Below are 22,763 nucleotides of genomic sequence, written 5' to 3' on the forward strand. Positions count from 1 at the left end.
CACGAGAAAGCCACTCAGGTTTCCCGAGGACTTTTCACAGAAAACTGAAGTAGGTTCTGGGTGAACGTGTGCCTACCTGAATGGGCCCTGGGAGCGTGTTGTCACTGCAGATGGCTGACAAGGGCTGATCGAAAAGGGATGTCTTCAATTCTGGCTCCGAAGCTGCAGAAACATCTGATGAAGAAGAAAGCCTTCTCATGAGAAAGAGCCAGTTAGACACCTTCTTTCTCTTCTTGATTTCTACGGCCAAGCAAACAAGGCAAAGAGAAATTAGATTAACATACTGATAAGCAAGGAAGGATCCACCTAAGACAACAGATACTGTCATTTATGGTTTGCCATGTGGGAGAAACAGTTTCGAAAAACTGAGGAAGCAAAGGGTGTGACCCTTAATCTAGAAGAATCAACCCAGAAAACAACCACATTGTTACCAGGGCAACCAGCCCCTCAACAGCAACACCAAGGTTCCTCAAAGTCTCCACCTTTCCTGTTTTCACTCTTTACCAGCTGTTTACTATATAGAAAAGGAGCAAAGCCTAACTAGGCAGGTCATAAACAACCATCTTAACATATTGACCTTAATAACCACGGTGGCTAGTTGGTGGCTATTTCTGATGTGAAACAGATTATTTTAATTCCTCCTCTAACTAGTGAAGAAAACGAAACTTACAGGAAGTGACTTGCTCAAAACCATTTTGAAGGCTCTAGGCTGGGCGGGCTGTTAAACCTCAGCGGCCGCGCTAGCACCCACCACTAGAGGGAGCTAGTCCGTCGAGTGGATGTGTTAGGAAAGGGCAGGGAGGTTAGAACCTAGACCTGGCAATTGGAAATGCTCAGGAAAAATTTTCCAGGATAATCTGTCCTTGCAAAATCCTGAAGATGTCTGCACAATGGGTATAACCACTCATGAGTTTACTTCTTTGTCTGTTTTCCTTTCTCTCTTTTTTTCTTCCTAATAAAAAAAAAAGCTATACTTTCTAAATGCATTAGCACGTTTCTATACTTTTTATACAGGCCAGTGAAGAGGATGGATAGAGAATTGGCTTGTCCTTACAGTTCAAGAGAACTGGGTCAGGGTTACATTACAACGCAATGAATTGTGGAAAAAACTGACTGAACGGCGGGTTCTTTGGGATTTAAGACAGCAACAGTTGCTTCGTGTGCTCTTAGAATCATTCTCCATTAGAGGAGGGTGAGAGTGGAAACGTATGCACACTTTCATTGTCAGAACAGAGTGGCCAGGAGGTCTGTAACCCCACGAAGACCCCTCTGGATGGGGAGAGGTTGACTTGGGGAGGATCTTTTCTCTCAGAGCACTTGCTGTCTAGTGAGCTGGAGCCTTTCTGCCATGCAAGGGTTAATGTTCTGTGGTCTTTAAGAGAACACTTCGGAAAAAAAAATCCCTAGTAAAGCACTGTGGTTTGGCAAACCAAGAACACTGGTTGTTAGCATTTACATAAAAGATCAGTGTGTTTTCAAAACTCACCAATTAGCTGGCAAATATTATCTTCACTCTCACATGATGCCAACAGAGGATGTTCCTTGATATTACCCTAAAAATATTTTAATTAAAATTAATGGTTGAAGAAATCTGCCTAGTCTTTCCCCACAAAATCTATTCACCATTTTATTCATATCAACAGTTAGTAGTCCATTAATTTTTTTCAGAATCAATATTAATATTTTGCTTATCATGATGCAAGATCTCAATTAATATTAGTGTTTACTACAACTTATCATGTTGATTTTCTATTCTGATAACTAAACAACGTGCATGATATTCAATTAAAACAAAGTTTTCTATCTCACAGTGCAGATAAAAAGTTTGAAAAACAGCTTTCTTACCTCTGATTGACATTCAATTAATGTCTCCATATCACAGGCATTTAGTGTTTTTGACTACAAGAGAAAAGAAGTCAAATTAGGTAAACAGCTTTGACCCTCACCGTGAGAAAGTCTGAGGCAGTAGTGTAAGAGGGGCACATACGGCATGGCAGCTGCTTGTCAGCTTCATTGGAGTTCGGGCTGACGGTCCAGTGATGAAGTTAGCTCCTGGGTGGCCTTGGCTTTGTCTACGAAAAATCATTCAGGAAAGAGTGAGGAGGAAATACGGAACACAATGGCCAGTTTCAGCCCCACTCTGCCAAAACACAAAGTCTGAAACTACTAGTTAGAAAAGTGTTCATTTAAAGTCAGTTATGTGTTACCAGATGTCTTACGCTATTAAACACAGCATCTGAACACACTACTTTCTAAAAGCTTTAAACCTGACATCTTCATCACCCCAAACTTTGCTTTTCGTTTATTAAGTTCCCATCAGGAGATAACCTGAGTAACAGCTAGCATGACAACTAACATTTTGGGAGGAGAGTTCACTATGTGCCAGGGCACTGTGTTAAGGGCTTTGCACAGATTTTCTCATGTAACCTGAAAAGGGAAAACAGTGGACCCCCAGGACGCTGCTTATGGCAGACATAAAACAAAGATAACATGTACAGAATTCCTAGAGCCCCCGAAGTGCTGGCTTCCCATGAAAGCAAAGCTGTCTGAGTTTACTCTTCATAACACTACGTGTTGCATATTGCACAGTGAAACCCATTTTTGTTGGATATGATCTCAAAGCCCAGTGACCCTGCCAGGCAGCTGCGTGTCAGGCCGATTTATGGTACTTACCCTCGGAGGGCCTCCAGCCAGACTTCTTTTACCTCCCGTGAACTGTGGAAAATTGGAAAAATAACATGACACTCTGCTCCTCCTAATCCAGCGTGAGCAAGGAGACTGAATGGCTCTGACTTCACATGTTCTGCGTTATAAGGGAGAGGGGCGGGCAGGTGGAAATGTTACTGAGACCGGAAAGAGCATCATGGGCTGTCGCCCGGGCCAGACACTGCAGAGCTCTCACTTCCTCATTTCTTTTCGGGTAGCTCTGGTTCTTTTTTTTCTTCTTCAACTTCAAAGTCCAACATCTGTAAACCACTGAGAGTGGAAAAGATGACATACGGCCATAGGTGAAGGCTCTGATTCATCTCACAGGTGGGATGTGTGAATAAGAAATTGTGTTATTCTGTACGTAAACATCGTCATATTTTCTAAAGTGATCATTTCAGGTGCCCTTTATTTTGGTATCCTGTTTGGGTGCGGTCTCCCCACCCATCCACCGTCTCCTCTGTTCATCGGTACAGTGATAAGCACCCTCTAGCTGTGGGATGTGGTCCCTCCAAGAAAGTCAAGACATGCTGCCTCTTTTGAAATGCAGTCATCATCCAAAGTCAGGTCAGTTTCCTTTGGGATTATGACGAGTCCACCAGGGCAGACTGTCTACATGTTAACCTCTTCCTTAACTCAGTACTTAAGTCATAGTCAGATCAGCTCTAATTCTGACGTGGGAGGAAAATGATCTCCTTTGATTGGACATTTGAAAGTAGAAAGGAGATGGTGAATTTCATGTGTGGATCTGACCTTCTGGATGAAAGAGAATCTCTGGTTTTCCTATGGCTTAGGCTATATGTGAAGTGACTCAAATACCCTGGCAGCAGAATGGATACGGTGTGACGCATTAATGGATACAGTGTGACACATTTCCACACAGCGGAGTCCTACAGAGCCCTGCGAATGAATAGTCTACAACCACGTTCAATGACATGACTGGGTTTCAGAAAATAATGTTGAGTGAAAGAGGCCAGACGCAAAAGAGTGTACCTTGCACGCAGAGCCCCCAAATAGCAAAAGTAATCTGTGTTATTAGAAGCCAGCATGGCATTTCTGTAGGGCTGGGTAGTGACTCTGAGGGGGTCAGAGAGGGTCTGTCTCTTGACTCCAAGGAGCATTCCACCTCTTGATCTGGTTGTTGTGGTCGTTCAGTTGCTAAGTCATGTCTGACTCTTTGCAACTCTATGGACTGTAGCCCGCCAGGCTCCTCTGACCTGGAATTCTGGCAAGAAGAGTGGACTGGGTTGCCATGCCCTCCTCTAAGAGATCTTCCTGATTGAGGGATTGAACCCGTGTCTCTTACATCTCCTGCATTGTCAGGAAGGTTCTTTTCCACTAGCACCACCTGCTGCTCCTGCTAAATCGATTCAGTCGTGTCCGACTCTTAGGGATCCCATGGACTGTAGCCCCCAGGCTCCTCTGTTCATGGAATTTCCCAGGCAAGAATACTGGAGTGGGTTGCCATTTCCTTCTCCAGGGGTTCTTCCCAACTTAAGGATCAAACCTGCATCTCTTATGTCTCCTGCATTGGCAGGGGGGTCCTTTACCACTAGTGCCCCCTGGGGCGCACCCGGGAAGCCCCGATCTCCAGGAGTGTGCTCAGATTCTATTAAGGCAGTGATGCTATCTAACCATCTCCTCCTCTGTTGCCCCCTTCTCCTCCTGCCCTCAATCTTCCCCAGCATCAGGGTCTTATTTCCAATGAGCTGGCTCTTCGCATCAGGTGGCCAAAGTATTAGAGTGTCAGCTTCAGCATCAGTCCTTCCAATTCAAGACTGATTTCTTTTAGGATTGACTGGTTTGGTCTCTCTGCGGTCCAAGGGACTCTCAAGAGTCTTTCCAACACCACCGTTCAAAAGAATAAATTCTTTGGTGCTCATTCTTCTTTACGGGCCAACTCTCAGATGCACATGTCTACTGGAAAAATTGTACCTTTGACTATACAGACAGAGTGATGTCTCTGCTTTTAAAGATGCTGTCTAGGTTGGTCACAGCTTTCCTTCCAAGGAGCAAGCATCTTTTAATTTCATGGCTGCAGTCAGGATCCACAGTGATTCTGGAGCCAAGAAAATAAAATCTGTCACTGCATCCACTTTACCCCCTTCTATTTGCCATGAACTGGATGCCATGATCTTAGTTTTTTGAATGTTGAGTTTTTAGCCAGCTTTTCACTCTCTTTCACCCTCATCAAGAGACTCTTTAGTTCCTCTTCATTTTCTGCCATTAGACTGGTATCATCTGCATTATCTGAGGTTCTTGATATTTTTCGTGGCAATCTTGATTCCAGCCAGTGATTCATCCAGCCTGGCATTTTGCATTATGTACTTTGAGTATAAGTTAAGGAAGGTGAAAATATACAGCCTTGATGTAATCCTTTTCCAATTTTGAACCAGGCAGTCAGTTGTTTCAAGTCTGGATCTAACTGTTGCTTCTTGACCTGCATACAGGTTTCTCAGCAGACAGGTAAGGTGGTCTGGTATTCCCAGCTCTTTAAGAATTTTCCACAATTTGTTGTGATCTATATAGTCAAGGCTTTAGGGTAGTCAATGAAGCAGAAACAGATGTTTTTCTAGAACTCCTCATTTCTCCATGATCCAATGAAAGTTGGCCATTTGATCTCTGGTTCCTCTGCCTCTTCGAAACCCAGCTTGTGCATCTGGAAGTTCTTGGTTCACATACTGCTGAAGCCTAACTTGAAGGATTTTGAGCATAACCTTGCTAACGTGAAATAAGTGCAATTGTATGGTATTTGTAACATTCTTTGGCATTGCCCTTCTTTGGGACTAGAATGAAAACTGACCTTTTCCAGTCCTGTGGCCACTGCTGAGTTTTCCAAATTTGCTGGCATGTTGAGTGCCACACTTTAACAGCGTCATCTTTTAGGACTGAAGCTGGTGCTGCTAGTCTTAAGTGTACCTTTCTGTATGTTTGTTACTCTTCAACAAAAAGTTGACAAATACCTAAACTTAATTCATTATTAGCACCTGAAATTCTCAGCCTTTTTCATATGGATAGTACTATTGTCTTTATACTGAAAGGAAGCCATGATGAGGCCCACTTTGAGCAACTGAAGCACAGAGCTGTTGAAATTTGCCCCCTAACTCGGTGTCTCGGGGAGTGACCTCAGGCTGGGGTTGGTGTCTGGGTTTCCAGCTGGAGGCACCCTCTCTTAAAACTGCCAGGGTTCACGCAGCACGCCTACCACAGCTGCAGATGCTACTGCTGTTTCAGCCTCCCTTTCCCCTTAGAAAACTCTGAAATGAACTCACTGATTTCAATTTACTGCTACAAAAAAGGGCATTATGGTGGCTCGGTGGTAAAGAATCCGCCACCAGTGCAGGAGATACAACAGTCGTGGGTCTGAACCCTGGGTTGGAAAGATTTCCTGGAGGAAGAGGAAATGACAATCCACTCCAGTATTCTTGCCTAGAAAATTCCATGGACAGAGGAGCCTGGTCGGGGGGCTACGGTCCATGGGGTCACAAGGAGTCCGACACAATTAAGCATAGCACAGGATGCTATCCTATCCTAGAGTCAGGAAGTGGTAGGTACTCAATTAATAATTTCTGTATAAATACATTTACTTTTGAAGTAGTCACATAGAGTATTACTACTATATATATGTGTGTGTTTTATGAATTTTTCATTGGATACTTTTTTAAGTTATTGTAAGAAACTTCATGTTGGCACTGCTCTTACAATCAAACCATCCAGCCTCAACTGACATATTTCCTTTTTTTAAAAAAAACAAAGACCATATTTTTTTCCTCATCTTTACAGCTGTTATGTTATGCCCTATGCCCCACATTCTACCAGTGATTTAAAACCTTTTTTTTCCCTCTTGCCATGGGATTATATGTTGTTTTTTTTTTTTGGCTGCACTGCACAGCATGTGGGATTTTAGTTTCTTGACCAGGGATCAAACGCAGGCCCTCAGCAGTGGAAGCACAGATTCTTAACCATTAGACCACCAGGGACGTCCTCATATTCAAAAGCAGATGAATCTAGAATCTGGATATATAAAATTAAAAAAAAAAAGCATTTTTAAAGTTGGTTGCTCTAGTGAGAGACGGGTGAGGGAATCATGGACCCACATTTTGCCTTTTCTGACAAGCCCAAGCTGGGGCTCAAAAACTCACGTTATTAGAGGTTCTCAAAGTATGTTCAGGGACCCCTGGAGCCCTTTCAGCAGAGTCCACAAGGTCAAACTATTTTGTAACAATGATATGGGATGTTTTGATAGCTATGGGAATGCAGGCTTGCATTTTCCTGTGTTTTAAATTTTTCTCAGTTTTCATTTCTCCTAAGATACATATGGGTAGATATAACTTAGATAAATCAGAGAGCTTTAGAGTTGTCAATAATTTTGTGAAGTTTTCCTGAGACTAACAGAGTTTGAGAACAGCCAATATCCATCATATCTTTCCATGTGAGAAAATTCCACATACGTGTCTTGTTTACCTGTTATTTTCACTATGCTGCTGCTAAATTGCTTCAGTCGTGTCCGACTCTGTGCGACCCCATAGACGGCAGCCCACCAGGCTCCCCCGTCCCTGGGATTCTCCAGGCAAGAACACTGGAGTGGGTTGCCATTTCCTTCTCCAGTGCATGAAAGTGAAAAGTGAAAGTGAGGTTGCTCAGCCGTGTCACCAGGCTCCTCCGTCCATGGGATTTTCCAGGCAAGAGTACTGCAGTGGGGTGCCATTGCCGTCTCCATAGCCATTTTCAAACGCAAATCCTTGCCAAGGTGCGCTGTCCGATGGTCCATCGCTCCTCATTGCGTGTTGTCTGTTAGCGGCTCGACAAGTCTTGGAGGGAGGACAGGATTCTCTGCTGCTCACTTTCATCTGCAGCACTGTGATTCTCCACGTTTCCCACGATGCCTCTGTGTTGGCAGCTGCCCCAGGGGGGTCCTCACCCCCTTCCCTCCACTTCCGAGTCTTGTGTCCCTTATGGTGGTCACTTCACTACACTTACTCTCAGTTCTCCTAATGACACAAATGTCCTATATATAAACTCTAAACTCAGCCATCGACATGAAAAATGAGGAAGCTGGATATAAGAGAAGTGCTATTTCTCTTTGGATGTGTCATTTAAAACTTTGTGAATTTTTAAATGAAATTTGATTGTTGCTGGGGAATTATATATATGTTTTCATGTAGAGGATCATGTCTTTAAATTTATTATGAATTAGTGAATCTATTATTATAAGAAACACATATGAGCATGTCCATTATGTGTTTCAGTAACAACTCTTTTGAAAAAAACATAATGTGTTTGTTAATTATGTTGTGATAACTTTGGGCCTTTTTAAAAGGAAGAAAATGCTTAAAATGCAAATGCTATAAATTATATTCAATTCTGTTTTCTCCTTCTTCTCCACTTTTTTCCTCTTCTTTTTTTGAAGACTGAATTATGGGACTAGACACGGATGTTTACTGACCCTGAATCAGGGTTTTAAGTGAGCAGTGAATTTAACGTTCTGCTCATATCCCGATGTTTTTATCTTTGCAGCACCCCCTCCAAATTGTCTCTTCGACACTGTTCTTGAGGTCTTCCCTTTCTGAGGGCATTCCTACTCCTGAGGAAGCCATTCCCTGATTCAGCAGAAGGCTCCTGGCTATGTCAGAGTGAAACCTGTCCCCTCTCCTATAAATCTTCCCTGTTTTAAATCCCATTCTCTCCTGGGATATAGGGGCTTCCAGCTCCTTCTATTCAACCCCTGCTGCCCCCATGCCTCCCACCCCCAAAACAGACCAAGACCCTTCTCAGTAGGCAACGTTCTTGCATGACATCCATCATCAGCTCTGCATTCTAACAGTTCAAGCTAAAGGGAGGGCTGGTGAGACGCTTACTGAACACCTACCACGTGCACTATATTGTCCCAGGCATTTTCAGACACCTCATCTGACATCATCTTTAGAACAACGCAGAGCAGTCACACCCCCGCCCCCCGTCTTATAGCTGAGTCACTTGGGGCTCCACGTGTCAGTTCATTTACCCAAGTTCACTCTGTTGAACCTGGGTCTCTGGATACTAAGGCCAGTAGTCTTTCCATGATTTCCCTTAAGGATAATCCTTCAAGGGCTTCATTTATCAGTGGAAACGAGATGTCTAGACCCAGTATACCGATATAGACCATACGAGTCCAGGTGCATCCCTATGGGGAGCTCTTACCTAGCAGACAGAGTCAGATTTAAGACATTGTCCTGAAACTTCAAAATCTCCTTCCGTCAGTTTCATTAGTAATAATCAATTGAATACAATTTGAGGGGCTTCCCTCATAGCTCAGTTGGTAAATAACCTGCCTTCAATGCAGGAGACCTAGGTTTGATTCCTGGGTTGGGAAGACCCCTTGGAGAAGGAAATGGCGACCCACTCCAGTATTCTTGCCTGGAAAATCCCATGGACAGAGGAGCCGGGCAGGTACAGTCCATGGGATCAAAAGAGTCGGACACGACTTAGCGGCTAAACCACCAGAATACAATTTACATCATCTTAAAAAAAATGCATAGCACCAAAGGCTCAGTGACCTACAGAAACAGTTCCATAGACAGATTAGCATTTTTCACTTGTCTATAACTCTTCCATCAGCCAACAACATCCTATTTTAGTGAAGTTAGTAGTAAGTATGTCAAAAGAAGGGGCTTCCCAAGTGGCGCAGTGGTAAGGAATCCATCTGCCAATTCAGGAGACGCAAGAGATGCAGGTTTGATTCCTGAATCAGGAAAATTCCCTGGAGTAGGAAATGGCAATCTGCTCCAGTATTCTTGTCTGGAGAATCCCATGGACAGAGGAGCCTGGCTGACTACAGTCCATGGGGTTGCAAAGAGTCAGACACCACTGAGCACACACACTCCCACATGTCAAAAGAAGAGTGAGTTAGAGCCCTGGCAATTGCAAGTAGTGATATCTTTTGGCTCTTCTTATAGACTGGACCATTGATGGAGAACCAAGTGGGAAGGGCCATTTTCTATGCCCCTGGAAGAGTCTGACGGTCATCATCTAAACAATAGGTAAGTTTTGTAACTGATGGAAAGCTGCATCAGCAGGTGGTCCTGGTGGTGACGGAGGAGATGACCACCTCACCCACCGTGAGTGCTGCCCCTCTCGACTCGTGGCTCCCACTGTGGAAACCAAGTAGGAAGGGCCAGGTCCTACACCACTGATTCTGAAAATCTCAGAGTAAGTTTGACTGTGGCTTCTCTGGACAAGAGTTGAAACATCTGTGAATACATTGTGAAATTTGGAAGGGCTTCCCTTGTGGCTCAGCTGGTAAAGAATCCACCTGCAATGCGGGAGACCTGAGTTTGATCCCTGGGTTGGGAGATCCTCTGTAGGAGGAAAAGGCTACCCATGCCAGTATTCTGGCCTGGAGAATACCATGGACTGTATAGTCCATGGAGTAGCAAAGAGTTGGACACCACTGAGCGACTTTCACTTCACTGTCAAAAAACAACCAAAAAAGAATCATTTTCACTCTCTCCATAGTCTTATAATTTCTTTTAGAAAGCATGTTCTTACCCTGCATGACAAGAGTTGGAAAGGAACTTAACATGGAACTTGTTAAGTCAGAACATGGAAAGGAACTTAAATGGCTTTTGCTAGCAAGCAGAAATAGACAGGGAGGCCTGGCGTGCTGCAGTCCATGGGGTCGCAAAGAGTCAGATATGACTGAGTGACTGAACAACAAGAAGAAATAGGCAAGACAGGCAGGCAGGCTGAAGAAACACATAAAGATGATCCTCGTGTTAGGATGTTTATTGCTTAGCTCATGGTCACGAACGATTTTTTTCTCCCAAGAACTTGTTCTGTTTTTACTGGGCCGAGTGTCTAAAGGCAATAAACTTTGTGATGGAGTCTATGATTTCTAAGCTGCGTGCGTATTTTTGGGTGTTACTGAGAGCACTCAGGTTTCTTCCTGCTGCTCCAGGCTGACTCTTGATACCCCTTCATGAAGGCTGTTACTACTCCCGTCCTGACAGCTGTGACCAAGACTTACGAGTCATTCACCCCATATTTTCCAGAGGGCTGTGCAATGTTACCCATCTTGCCATGGAAACGACCACTTGAGAACCAGTCTTTCCATTCTAAGCTCACACTTCCTTTCTCTCTGTGACCCAGAGCCCTGAGTTTCTTAATTAGTGTGATATCAACTACTTCCGGAGGAGGCAATGGCACCCTACTCCAGTACTCCTGCCTGGAAAATCCCATGGAGGAGGAGCCTGGTAGGCTGCAGTCCATGGGGTCACTACGAGTGGGACACCACTGAGCAACTTCACTTTCACTTTTCACTTTTCTGCATTGGAGAAGGAAATGGCAACCCACTCCAGTGTTCTTGCCTGGAGAATCCCAGGGACGGGGGAGCCTGGTGGGCTACTGTCTAAGGGGTCACACAGAGTCAGACACAACTGAAGCGACTTAGCAGCAGCAACTACTTCCTAGGGCTTCCCAGGTGGCGCTGTGGTAAAGAATCACCAGCAATGCAGGAGACAAAGGAGATATGGGTTCGATCCCTGGGTTGGGAAGATCCCCTAGAGGAGGAAATGGCAACCCACTCCAGTATTCTTGCTTGGAGAGTCCCATGGACAGAGGAGCCTGGTGGGCTACAGTCCATAGGGACGCAGAGAGTCAGACACGACTGAACATACATGTAAGGCAACTACTTCCTGCATGGAGTCTTTTCCCAAAGAGGTCACAGTTTCCTCGAGGACTTTTACATCACAGCAGTGCCTGATGACTGATGGGTACCCTGACCTTCTAGAAAGTTCTTCAAGTTACAAATAAAAAAATTTCAAAATAATCAAGGCTTTTCTCTGATTATGAGCCCCTCTCTCCAACCTGTCATGTTTTAGCCACAGAATCTTGTTATTCCCTAGAAAGTACACTGCACTTTTAGTCCCTTGGACAGCAAGGAGATCAACTCTGAATGTTCATTGGGAGGACTGATGCTGAAGCTGAAGCTCCAATACTTTGGCCACTTACTTTGAAAAATCGACTTATTGGAAAAGATCCTGATGCTGGAAAAGACTGAAGGCAAAAGGAGAAGGGGGCGGCAGAGGATGAGATGGTTGGATGGCATCACCGACTCAACGGACCTGAGTTGGAGCAAACTCCAGGAGATAGTGAAGCAGAGGTAAGCCTCGCATGCTGCCGTCCGTGGGGTCGCAGAGTTGGACACAACTGAACCGCTGAACAGCAGCAACGGTGCAGTCCTCCTGCCGCCCTGAGGTGAAGCTCTCCCCTTCCTGGAAGGCTGCTCACCACAGCCTAGTGGAAGCCTCTCGTTCCCTCCCTCTGAGTCCAGCTCAAGCCCCATCTCCCTAAGATGCGTCCCACAGACCCCTGCAGAAGGGATCAAGCTCCCTTCCCTGGTTCTGGAGGTGATCACCCTGCATCTCCAGAAACCAGGGGCCAACCTCTGCCTTCTGTCAAGTGCCCCGAATAGTGCATGGTACAGAGCAGGCGCTTATACACTTCCATTACCTCCCACAACAAAATTCTGCTACTACATGAAAGCAATTAAATCTTGCTCTAGTTTATTGGGGTTGAAAGGTGTTACTCGGCCTCTTTCTCCTCTCTGTCGTGAAGCGACAGTGACGGGACAGTGCTTAATGCTTAAGACCTTAAGGATGTCTGCTCCTGGCAGGTCTGGCCGTCATGATTGGCAGGTTGACGCTGACACCGGCTCCTTAGAATTAGGCCGGCAGACTTTCTGGTTTTGGCTGAGGTAAGGAGGCCTCACCTGAGACAGGTTTGAGACAGCAGGGCTCAGCGCCTGGGTGCTGACTGTGTCGATGAACTTGGGAGGGCACAGTCACGACTGTATCATCACCTCCCACCCTCCACCGACTGAAGCCTCGCTTCTCTGGGGGCAAGAATCCTGCGATGTTTCCTCTCAGATCCTCTGACTTCCCCTGCCCCGGAGCCATCTAGTCAAGGCTATGGTTTTTCCAGGAGTCATGTATGGATGTGAGAGTTGAACTACAAAGAAAGCTGAGCACCAAAGAATTGATGCTTTTGAACTGTGGTGTTGGAGAAGACTCTTGAGAGTCCCTTGGGGTGCAAGGACATCCAACCAGTCCCTCCTAAAGGAGATCAGTCTTGAATATTCATTGGAAGGACTGATGCTGAAGCTGAAACTCCAATACTTTGACCATCTGATGTGCAGAACTGACCTATTGGAAAAGACCCTGATGCTGGGAAGGATTAAAGGCAAGAGGAGAAGGGGACGACAGAGGATGAGATGGCTGGATGGCATCACCGACTCAATGAACATGAGTTTGGGTGAACTCCGGGAGTTGGTGATGGACAGGGAGGCCTGGCATGCTGCAGTCCATGGGGTCGCAAAGAGTCGGACATGACTGAGCAACTGAACTGAACTGGCCCTGGGGATCAGGTTCCATTCTGTGCAGCTGAGGAGGACCAGGGCGCGGTGGAGTCAGCCATGGTCCAAGGCTTTTCCTCTCTTTGCTGTGAACTCTCCACTGTCCTGAGTCCTCCAGCCATACTGGGCTCAGGTCTCACCTTTAAGTGAGGGCATGGGATTTACTGACCTGCAGAGCACTTGGCTATGCTAAATTCCTTTTTCGTTAGATGACTGTGGTTGTAGTGAACTAACAGTAAAACTCCTTGCCTGCCTCTCCTCTAAGAAACATCCATGAAAGTCTGTCGGTGCATGGATGGGGTGGGGAGAGCCGTCCTACCTTCTCCCAGCCCAGGGCTCGTGGAGGGTGCTCGGGATCGAGGCTAGGTGGGGGTTTGGGCTGGGGCAGAGGAAATCCAGTCCACATCCTTTGGGGTCATTCGTCTTCCTCATAGGAAAAGGGCTGTCCTCCAGCCAAACTTTACCTTTCCTACAGCTCGACAGTTACCTGAACATCCCCGAGGTTTGCTGGGCCACAGCGTTCCTAATATTGCAGGTGTCATTGTATCTTGCAGAATGATTTGCTGTGTCCACAAAATGCCTGCATTTTTGCGGTGGATACATATATATTTTAAATTTTCCTCCCAGATCTTTGTGATAATATATCTTTGTATTGGAATACAAAATTACCTCAGCATAAAATAACATTTGAAGAACTCAGTGTTTTCAGAAAGCTGGCTTGAAAAATAAGAAAGGCTAGAACAAAATGTTCTTTTTAAACTGCCTTCCCCACTTATTGAGGTCACGATAAAGAATTAGAAATAAACTATCTTGAGATTAGGAGATTAGAATCTGTGAATTGCTGATGATATAAGCAGCTCCATGCCATAGGCAAGGCAACGCTCCAACTTACTTGCATAGATCAGTTTAAGAACTAAAGAAGCTTTCGTGATTGTATTTTGGCCCCCAAAATTGCACAAAGAAAACACGATGTCAAAAAAGGATAAGTTGGGAACTCTGAGCATCTTTTAACTACAGCATAATTCAGCAGATTTTTTGAAGAAAAACAGAGAAAATTATGACAATTGAGGTTCTTTGTTAGCAGTCTACAAAATTCATGTGCAGCATTTGTTAAAGAAAAAAAAATCTGAACTAAAAAAGTAGTAACTGTGGAAAAATGTTTAGTTAGCCTGTTTCCAAAATACCTTTTAAAGAGATATTTCTTCTAATTTTCTTTGATTAAAAAAAAACCAACTCAATGCTTTTTTTCATTTGTCATGTGAAAAAAATTATCCAAGGTTTCTACCTCCCTGCTTAAATTTTTAAAAAGAAAAGTATTTGTCACTTTGAATCTGTGTGGTCCTTTTCTCAGACACTATGCCTTATTTGGTGTCTCCTGAGAAAGTCCCCTGAGAAAGGCCTCTGAAGGTGGCATCGGCTCCTGGGGCTGGGGGTTCAGGGTGCTGTGGCCGTAGGTAGGGCAGTGTGGTCGAAGCTCCCACAAGAGGCAGGGGTTTCTATTTGAGCCCCAACCTAGCCTGAGCGGGGCTGTCAGTGACGAGGGCTCTGTGATCGAAGGATGGCTTGGTCTCCCCGTTCTCAGGTTCAGCCACCGACCACCCGTTAGTGGCCAGGACCATGAGTGCCTTTTTCCGCTTGGTAATGGGAGCCTCTCGAATGCTCCAGTCCAGACTGGTTCTGATTTACATCTCGGGATGTTGTTCAGATGCAGCAGGAAATGGCAATGCACTCCAGTATTCTTGCCTGGGAAATCCCAAGGACAGAGGAGCCTGGTGGGCTACAGTCTGTGGGGTCACAAAGAGTCGGACACGATTGAGTGACTAAACAGCGAGAGCCTTTGGGTCAAGATGAATCCATGATGATTCTGGTAAGCCTGATAACCTCCCTTAGAGGAAGGGGGATGAGAAAATGGATCGAAAGAATAAGAACAAATTTACACTAAGCCATGGGAGAGTGTGTGGGTCACCAGTACACACCACTGATATTCTTAATTGCTTAGCTCTCCCCTTCTGGGAGTGGATGAACTGAACCAGGGCCCTGCTGTGTTCTTTGTAGCCCATGACTCCTGGCTTTTTCCTACAGATAAAAAGAATCACAAGATTTTGCCTCCTGCCTTTGGGCCATAAAACATACAGAATGCTAATAACCACATATTTTTAAAAAACTGTTCTTGTATCTGTCCTAAATTTTATATATGTTGATGGCAAAACTGAGCCCAAATGCCATTTCTCTGAGTTGTATCTTTTGTGAGAAGTTCAGTAAATCTCAAGAAGCAACTTTTTTCCCCCCAAAATTTGCCAAATAGTGTTGCTCAAATTTGAGCACTTATCAGCATCACCTGGTGTGTGTTAGTCAGTCACGTCCAACTCTTTGTGATCCCATGGACTGTAGCCTGCCAGGAGTTCTCCAGGCAAGAATACTGTAGTGGATTGCCATTTCCTTCTCCGTGGGTTGTCATGGCCTGGTCCGGAGGTTCTTCCCAGCCCAGGGATCGAACCCAGGTCTTCTGCATTGCAGGCTGATTCTTTACTGTCTTAGCCACCAGGGAAGCCCAAGAATACTGGAGTGGGTAGCCTATCCCTTCTCCAGGGGATCCTCCTGACCCAGGAATAAAACCAGGGTCTCCTGCATTGCAGGCAGATTCTTTATCAGCTGAGCTACCAGGGAAGCCCAGTATCACCTGGAGGACACATTAAAACCCTGACTGTGGGCCTTGAACCTAGCGCCTCTGACTCAGCAGCTCTGGGGAAAGGCCCAGGAACTATACATCCCCCAGCAGTCCCAGACTGGGCTGCAGACCATTCTTGGGAAGCCTCCGAGAGAAGTGTCAGAAAAAGTAAACGTATTTACTCCTGCATCCTGGGCACTGGGGTGGTTTACGCAGCGACATCTTTATAATCACTGGGCTATTCCACAATCCCAGCACTTTGCTGGCTTGCAAGCATTTGTCTTGCCCCTGAAATGAGCCTGCAGGTCCTTACAAGAGAGAAATTCATTCTGATACCCTGAGACAGTCCCCGGGGGGCCCAGTAGGAAGTTCACAAATGTTCATCTGTAAGAATGAGAAAAATGACAGCTTCCCCAGTCAGAAGTGACACTTCTGCTTTATCAGATAGTGAGTGCATCTCAGATCCTGGTTGCTATGCTCGATGCTGTTTTTCCAGAATAGACTTTGGGACAGGGGGTAACTCCAAAGGAACTGTGCAACCTCTCGTGTCCAGAATAATCCCAAGAACCTTTAATAGACCGCCAGAGAGATAACAACCACTCTTGATTCACTTAGAGGCCTAAAATCAAATGAAACAGAAGCTTTGCTGATTTTACTTTTTTTTCACAAAAATGTGGTAATCACCTGTTGGTGACTCACTTCCAGTAGCCCTGGGTTAAGGAAACCAAATGGACCACAAGTTACACTGGCTCGTTCTGAACCTTGAAGTCGGCTGTTTGCCCACAGGGTGTCTGTTCCTCACTAGGAGGGCTGGGCTATCTACAGATGCCCTTCTGCAAATTCCTAAACACTTGAAGGAGAGCTTCCTTTACTGCTATCTACCAGAACATGCTGTGTGTGCGCGCGTGTGTGTGTGTAAAACATTGTCCTTTCTCTTACACATCACAAATGACCAGGTAGATAGAATACATAAACGTTAGTTGAATCTTTCTTGCCATACAAGAAAAGCTAGTTTCAAGTTTAAGCTGCAGTCCTTTGCACACTTAGCTGCACACTAGAATCCCTTGGGGGAGCTTTTAAAAATCCCCAATACCAAAGCCATTTCTTATACCAACCAGTGAAACTGTCATTTCTGAAGATGGGATCCAGACATCGGTATTAAAAAAAAAAAAATTCTACAGAGAATTGCAACAGGCAGCCAAACTTGAGGTCCAGAGATCTTAGCAACAGCTTTCGGGGTAAACTGATCTGTTAATTCTACACCTGGATCCTTTTCTGCAATTCCAGCCCTGGAAGAGCTTCGAAGCAGCAGGTGTGCTCCTGAGCAGGGTGGGAGGCTGGGTCTGTTTCCCGTCTCAGAAGAACACCAGTCCCGGAGAACCACTGTCCTGACCCACTCTCTTCTGCTCACAGAGGGAGGGAACTGGGGTGACTTAGGATCTGCTGCAATCTTGCGGTTGATCAAAAGTGGCCACGAATTCTGTACAGCTACTCCCAGCAAGCGATGGCATCTACTTCCCCACCCCCTGAAGCTGAGCCGCTCTCACGACTTGCTCTGCCCTGTAGGATGTGACAAAAGGGATGTCATGTGCGTTCTGAAGCCTGGGTCTGCAGTTGCCCAGAAGCTCCATCTTTTGGTCTCCTGCATGCAGCTCTGAGATGGCCGAGTGGGCAGCCATGCTCGCTTTCTGGAGGATGAAAGGCTGCGTGGAGGAGCAGCCAGGCGCCCTGCCCAGCCAGCACCCACTCGCAGACCACAGGGACTCTCCGGCTGAAGGGTGTCATCTGAGTGAGGGCACGTGAAACCAGCAGAGGAGCTCCAGCCAATAGTCAGGAAAATCAGAAACTGCTGTTGTGTAAGAGACTGTGTTTTGGGGTGGTTGTCACTCAGGAATAGAAGACTGAGACAAACAGAGACTCCAGCAACTGTACTCGTGACTTCTGCACAAGGGCCACAAGGCCAGCTCTGCACTGCACTGCCAGGACTGATTTTAAAGAGCACTGATTTAACCTCTTTCTCAGCGGGAATCTTCATTTTAAAGCAGCTTCATGACCTATTGGGACTTCTCTGGCAGCTCCTGCAATGCAGGAGATGCGAGGAGACACGGGTTCGATCCCTGGGTCGGGAAGATCCCCTGGAGAAGGAAATGGCAACCCACTCCAATATTCTTGCCTGGAGAATCCCATGGACAGAGGAGCCTGGTGGGCTACAGTCCATGGGGTTGCCAGAGAGTCAACATGACTTAGCGACTATATAACAACGATGAACATGAACTATTGATGTGGTATTTCTCACACTGAGTGTGATGCATTTTTCATGATAACAAAATTTAAAGCAGACTGTAGAGATGTAAAATAAAAATCAACCAGTGAAGGATGCTAAAAAAAAAAACCAGTTCCCACAGATGCAAATTATATATCAGGAAGCTTTCAGATGCAAAACTGAAGGCTAAAGTAGCCAGAACTTTGAATAACACATTGAAACAAATTCCAGAAAAGAACGATCGTCTCTGAGGGCTCCGGGAATTGATCTACTTCTGTAAATTTACTTCTGATATTATTTAGAGTCAGTCAGTGGGCGAAGTGCTTAACTGGGTGTTGAAAAATTTGGGAAAAGGACATGGTTCCCAGGCTCAAGGAGCATGTATTGTGTTCCATTCCCATCGCTTTGGTTTTCCAAGTCAGTAACTGCTGACAGCTTTCATAATCTCGGCTCTGATGGCAGGAACTCAAACCTAGCTCTTGTGGAGACAGTCTGTGGTTCTTCAGTGGAAGGAGGGGAGACCCAGCTCCACTAGGGTTTTGTGGACAGGTGGGTGGAGCGGGGCCGGGGGTGGGGAATGGGGCTTCTCACACCGCAGTCTCGAAAGGGCCTCTACTGGTCAACATACTCGTGTGATTCAGCATCTAGCAGTAATTAAACCAGAAGGCTGTGCCTCGCAACTAACCACCCAGATTTTACCTCCTCATATTACACTCATGTGCCTGTGTGTGCATGAACACACACACACACACACACACACACTCTCTCACACACACACACACACACACACACACACACTGGTTTGCTAGGGCTGCCACAACAAAATATCATAGACTGGGTGGCTTAAACAATTGAAATGTATTTTTCACAGTTCTAGGGGCTAGAACTTGCTTGGTGGCTCAGATGGTAAAGAATCCGCCTGCAATTTGGGAAACGTGGGTTCGATCCCTGGGTCAGGAAGATCCCCTGGAGGAGGAAATGGCAACCCACTCCAGTATTCTTGCCTGCAGAATCCCAAGGACAGAGGAGTGTGGCGGGCTACACGGGGTCGCCAAGAGTCAGACACAACTGAGCGGCTAAGCACAGAGCATAGCAGGCCAAGATGGAGGTGTCTGCGGGTTTGGGTTCTCCTGAGGCCTTGCTCCTTGGCTCGCAGAACGGCGCCTTCCCGCGGTGCCCCCACAGGGCCTTTCCTCTGCGGCGCACGTCCCTGGGGTCTCTCTGGGTGTCCTACCCTCCTCTTCTCATAACGACACTGGCTCTTACCGCGTCACAGAGCACCCCAACGGCCTCATTTTAGCTGCATCACCTCACACCAGGCCTCGCGAGACACCGCCATGTCCTAAGGTACTTCATCCGCGTTAAGGATTTGGCATATGGATGTGTGTGTGTGTGAATCCACAGACATGTATTTCACTGACAGGAAGTAGGTCTGCATTTGTTTCCCTGTCAAGGAGCTCGTGTCAGCTCTCTGCCTGATGTTAAAGTCTACAGATAACGACAAAGGGAAGAGGAAAGCACGCGGCTCTGAAGCAGCAGACGCTCCAGCCTGAGTCCCTGGAGGTGAGGGGCTGGGAGAAGGGCAGGAAGCCCGGGGGGCCCGGGGCGGGGGGGTGGTGGTCGGGGGCGAGGCGGGGGCCCGTAAGTCGGCTCTGGCTCTCCAGAGGGGCGTCAGTTAGCTGGGATGAAAACCCTACCTTCTTGAGTGAGGTTGCTCAAGTCCTTACTCAGAAATAATCGCCCAAGAGGAAATTTTGGCGGTTCTTCTCTTCCTTCTCCTTCTCAAACTCTCCTAAATGTGATCAGGCAGATGGGACTTCCTTAAACAAAAGTCACTCAGTTCCCATTTTCTCTAATTGAAAGCATTTCACAGAAAAAGGCAGGCTACCAGACAAATATGTGAGACATTTCTTAACTGAAGGGGGGAATTCTGTAGATAACCAGGGGCTCTGAGAGCAGGATAGAGGATGTTTGCCTAAATCCAACAATGGGAATTAATTTACAAATTCAACGGACTGTGCTATGGAATCTATTCAACACGTGAGTCTGAGGGAACGTCTCCCAAATTTGTCTAGCCGATCTTTGCTCATCCTCCACAGCGGAGTGCTTCTGGAGCCAGCCAGAGGGGGCTCATGGCCTTCTCCCCGCTCCTGAGAGGGGCTGGTGCCATCGCTGCAGGAGGTGAAGCCACCTTCCTGCTGGCCATGGAGGGAGGGGCAGACAGGGTTTCGAAAAGAAAACATGCAAAGTCCACCCAGGAACAAACTGGGACAACGTGACATGGAAATCCTGAAAATGGAACTGTCAACGAGAATGGCCAGAGATGGAAGACATCGACCCCTGCAGACAAGAGTCCTCCAGGCAGAGGTCGGCATGAGCAGCCTGGGTGCAGGCCGCCTGTGTCCTTCCAGTCCTGAGCGGGATACCTCCCTTTCTGTGGGTTTTGATTTTGTGGTTTGTTTGCCTTCCTGCATTACTTTTGCTTGTTTGGTTGGTTTTAATCATGATGGGTTGAAAGACGTTAAGGAAGGAAGGGAGCTTCTATGGTATCTCAGCAATCATCTCTGGACATAGAGATTACAAATTTTGCTCAAAGTTCATTATATGAATAAAACATATAAATATTTCCTGTACTGCTTTTTTTCCCTCAAGAAAGGGATTTACTTCTTCCCCTGAAAAAGAAGCCAAATCTGGGACCCAGAGTCACATAGGAGCCCGAGTCTCCCCTGAGGAACGTGGGGACCTATGTGGCATGGCTGTGACCGTCAAACAGCAGAGGGTCCCCCACTGTCTTCCTGGGGAGCCTGCCTGGTGTCTCTCAACGGGTCTCCAGGGGTCTGTGGCTCAACAGATGAATGGTGGTCATTTCCTGTTACACAGACTTTAAGTGAGTGATAACTTGTTTTAGGAGAAGGCAATGGCACCCCACTCCAGTACTCTTGCCTGGAAAATCCTGTGGACGGAGGAGCCTGGTGGGCTGCAGTCCATGGGGTCTCTAAGAGTTGGATACGACTGAGCAACTTCACTTTCACTTTTCACTTTCATGCATTGGAGAAGGAAATGGCAGTCCACTCCAGTGTTCTTGCCTGGAGAATCCCAGGGATGGGGGAGCCTGGTGGGCTGCCGTCTATGGGATCGCACAGAGTCGGACACGACTGAAGTGACTTAGCAGCAGCAGCAACTTGTTTTAAGTTGTTCCTCCATATTTATTGGGTTTCCCAGGTGGCCCAGTGGTAAAGAGACGGCCTGCCAATGCAGGAGCCAAGGGAGGCATGAATTCGATCCCTGGGTCAGGAAGATCCCCTGGAGGAGGAAATGGTAACCCACTCCAGTACTCTTGCCTGGGAAATCCCATGGACAGAGGAGCCTGGTGGGCTGCAGTCTGTGGGGTTGTTGCAGGGAGTTGGACACAACTGAGTGACTGAACATACGTGCAGCCATATTTATTGGGAATTTGTCACCAACACTTGTCTATATTGTTAATCTACTCTTTGACTTGGTACAAAATTACAGTTATTCTAAAGTCAGCATGTTAATACTTCATGGTGATCAAAACCCCTCCTTAGGACTTTTAGGTGACTGAAGCTCAAACAAGGCTGATAGGCAGGCCCTGGGGGACATCGTGGGCAGAGCTTTGCTTCTGTCTCTGTCAGGGCAGGGGCTCTGTCTCATTACAAAAGCAATACTCTCTCCACATTGCCTGGCATGTAGGGGCATCCAGTTAAGGCTGGTGGAAGAAATGAATTCCTCTAGGGGACATCTGTGAGTATAGAGCACGCATGACCTTGACTCTGCAGCTGAAGCTGATGGAGGTCCTCAAGTGGTGGCAGAATCACTAGCTGGGTTCATCCAAGTGTTGGCCTGGAGTCAGGAGGGAGGAGGAGGAAGCGGGGTCATGTTCCTGCCTGGGGCCCTTTATGGAAAGGGAGAAGGTACTTCCTACAATACTAAGTCTGGTTTTCTCTGCGGTCTGCCTTGAAAGTCCCACTAATAGTGTGACCAGTGGAGAGAAGTCTATTTCGGCTGCCCCAGTGACAGATTCTATAGAAAATATTTACAAGAGCTTAGGCAAAGGCCCTGAACAGAGGGAGGAGGTGGCCACAGGACCAGGAAGCCTTTTGGCTGGTCCCCTGGAGCCCCTCTCATCCACTGGTGCCCATAAGCCCAGAGAGAAATACCTTGTCTGAAGCTGCTCGGGGGATTCCTCACTGCTAGTTTTAGTGAATGAGCCCGTCTTCCCCCAACCAACAGGAAGTGGGGTGCCGTGCCCGTGGTCATTAGTGATGCTATGGGGGAAAAGAAAGGCTTTCATTCCTTCACGTCTTCCTCAGAGCTGCATGTTTCACATAGTGTAACTACTTTTTTCTTAACAGGAAGAAAACTACTCTGAGTGAGAACTGGTTCTCCCTTCTGGAATCTGCAGACTGCTACATCCTTTTTCGAGGTTGCCTGTCAGGGTGGCTGTGTCTTAGAACAGCACTGCTCAAGGCTGCCTGGACGTCAGAGCCACCTAGGGGCCTTGGAATGATCCCAGGGCACCGGCTGGACCCAGGTCCACTTCTCCGGAATCTTTGGACTCAGGTATCCATATCTTTAAAAGCCCCTCAAGGAGTTCCAAGCTGAAGCCAGCGTTGCGAACCACTGCTTAGAGTCTAATAGCAGTCCTCACCGGTAAAAGCTTTGATTGAAGAAAAAGTCCAAAGATTTCTTTTAATTGGGAAAAGCAAAATTTTCAT

The 22,763-nt window shown here is 46.6% G+C and overlaps 1 protein-coding gene across 1 annotated transcript in view; it reads right to left on the minus strand.

The window, feature by feature from the left end:
* The window catches only part of LOC120862805 (T cell activation RhoGTPase activating protein), a 65,212-nt gene that overhangs the window by 6,708 nt on the left and 35,741 nt on the right, over positions 1-22,763 (minus strand). The window contains exons 3-7 of the mRNA XM_040238912.1: positions 2,674-2,715; positions 1,988-2,072; positions 1,846-1,899; positions 1,487-1,553; positions 77-240 (exon numbers count right to left, since the gene is read on the minus strand). Coding sequence (XP_040094846.1) covers positions 77-240; positions 1,487-1,553; positions 1,846-1,899; positions 1,988-2,072; positions 2,674-2,715 — 412 coding nt within the window. The remainder of the gene's footprint in view (positions 1-76; positions 241-1,486; positions 1,554-1,845; positions 1,900-1,987; positions 2,073-2,673; positions 2,716-22,763) is intronic.

This window comes from Oryx dammah, unplaced genomic scaffold (assembly GCF_014754425.2).
Source record: "Oryx dammah isolate SB20612 unplaced genomic scaffold, SCBI_Odam_1.1 HiC_scaffold_4, whole genome shotgun sequence".
NCBI lineage: Eukaryota > Metazoa > Chordata > Mammalia > Artiodactyla > Bovidae > Oryx > Oryx dammah.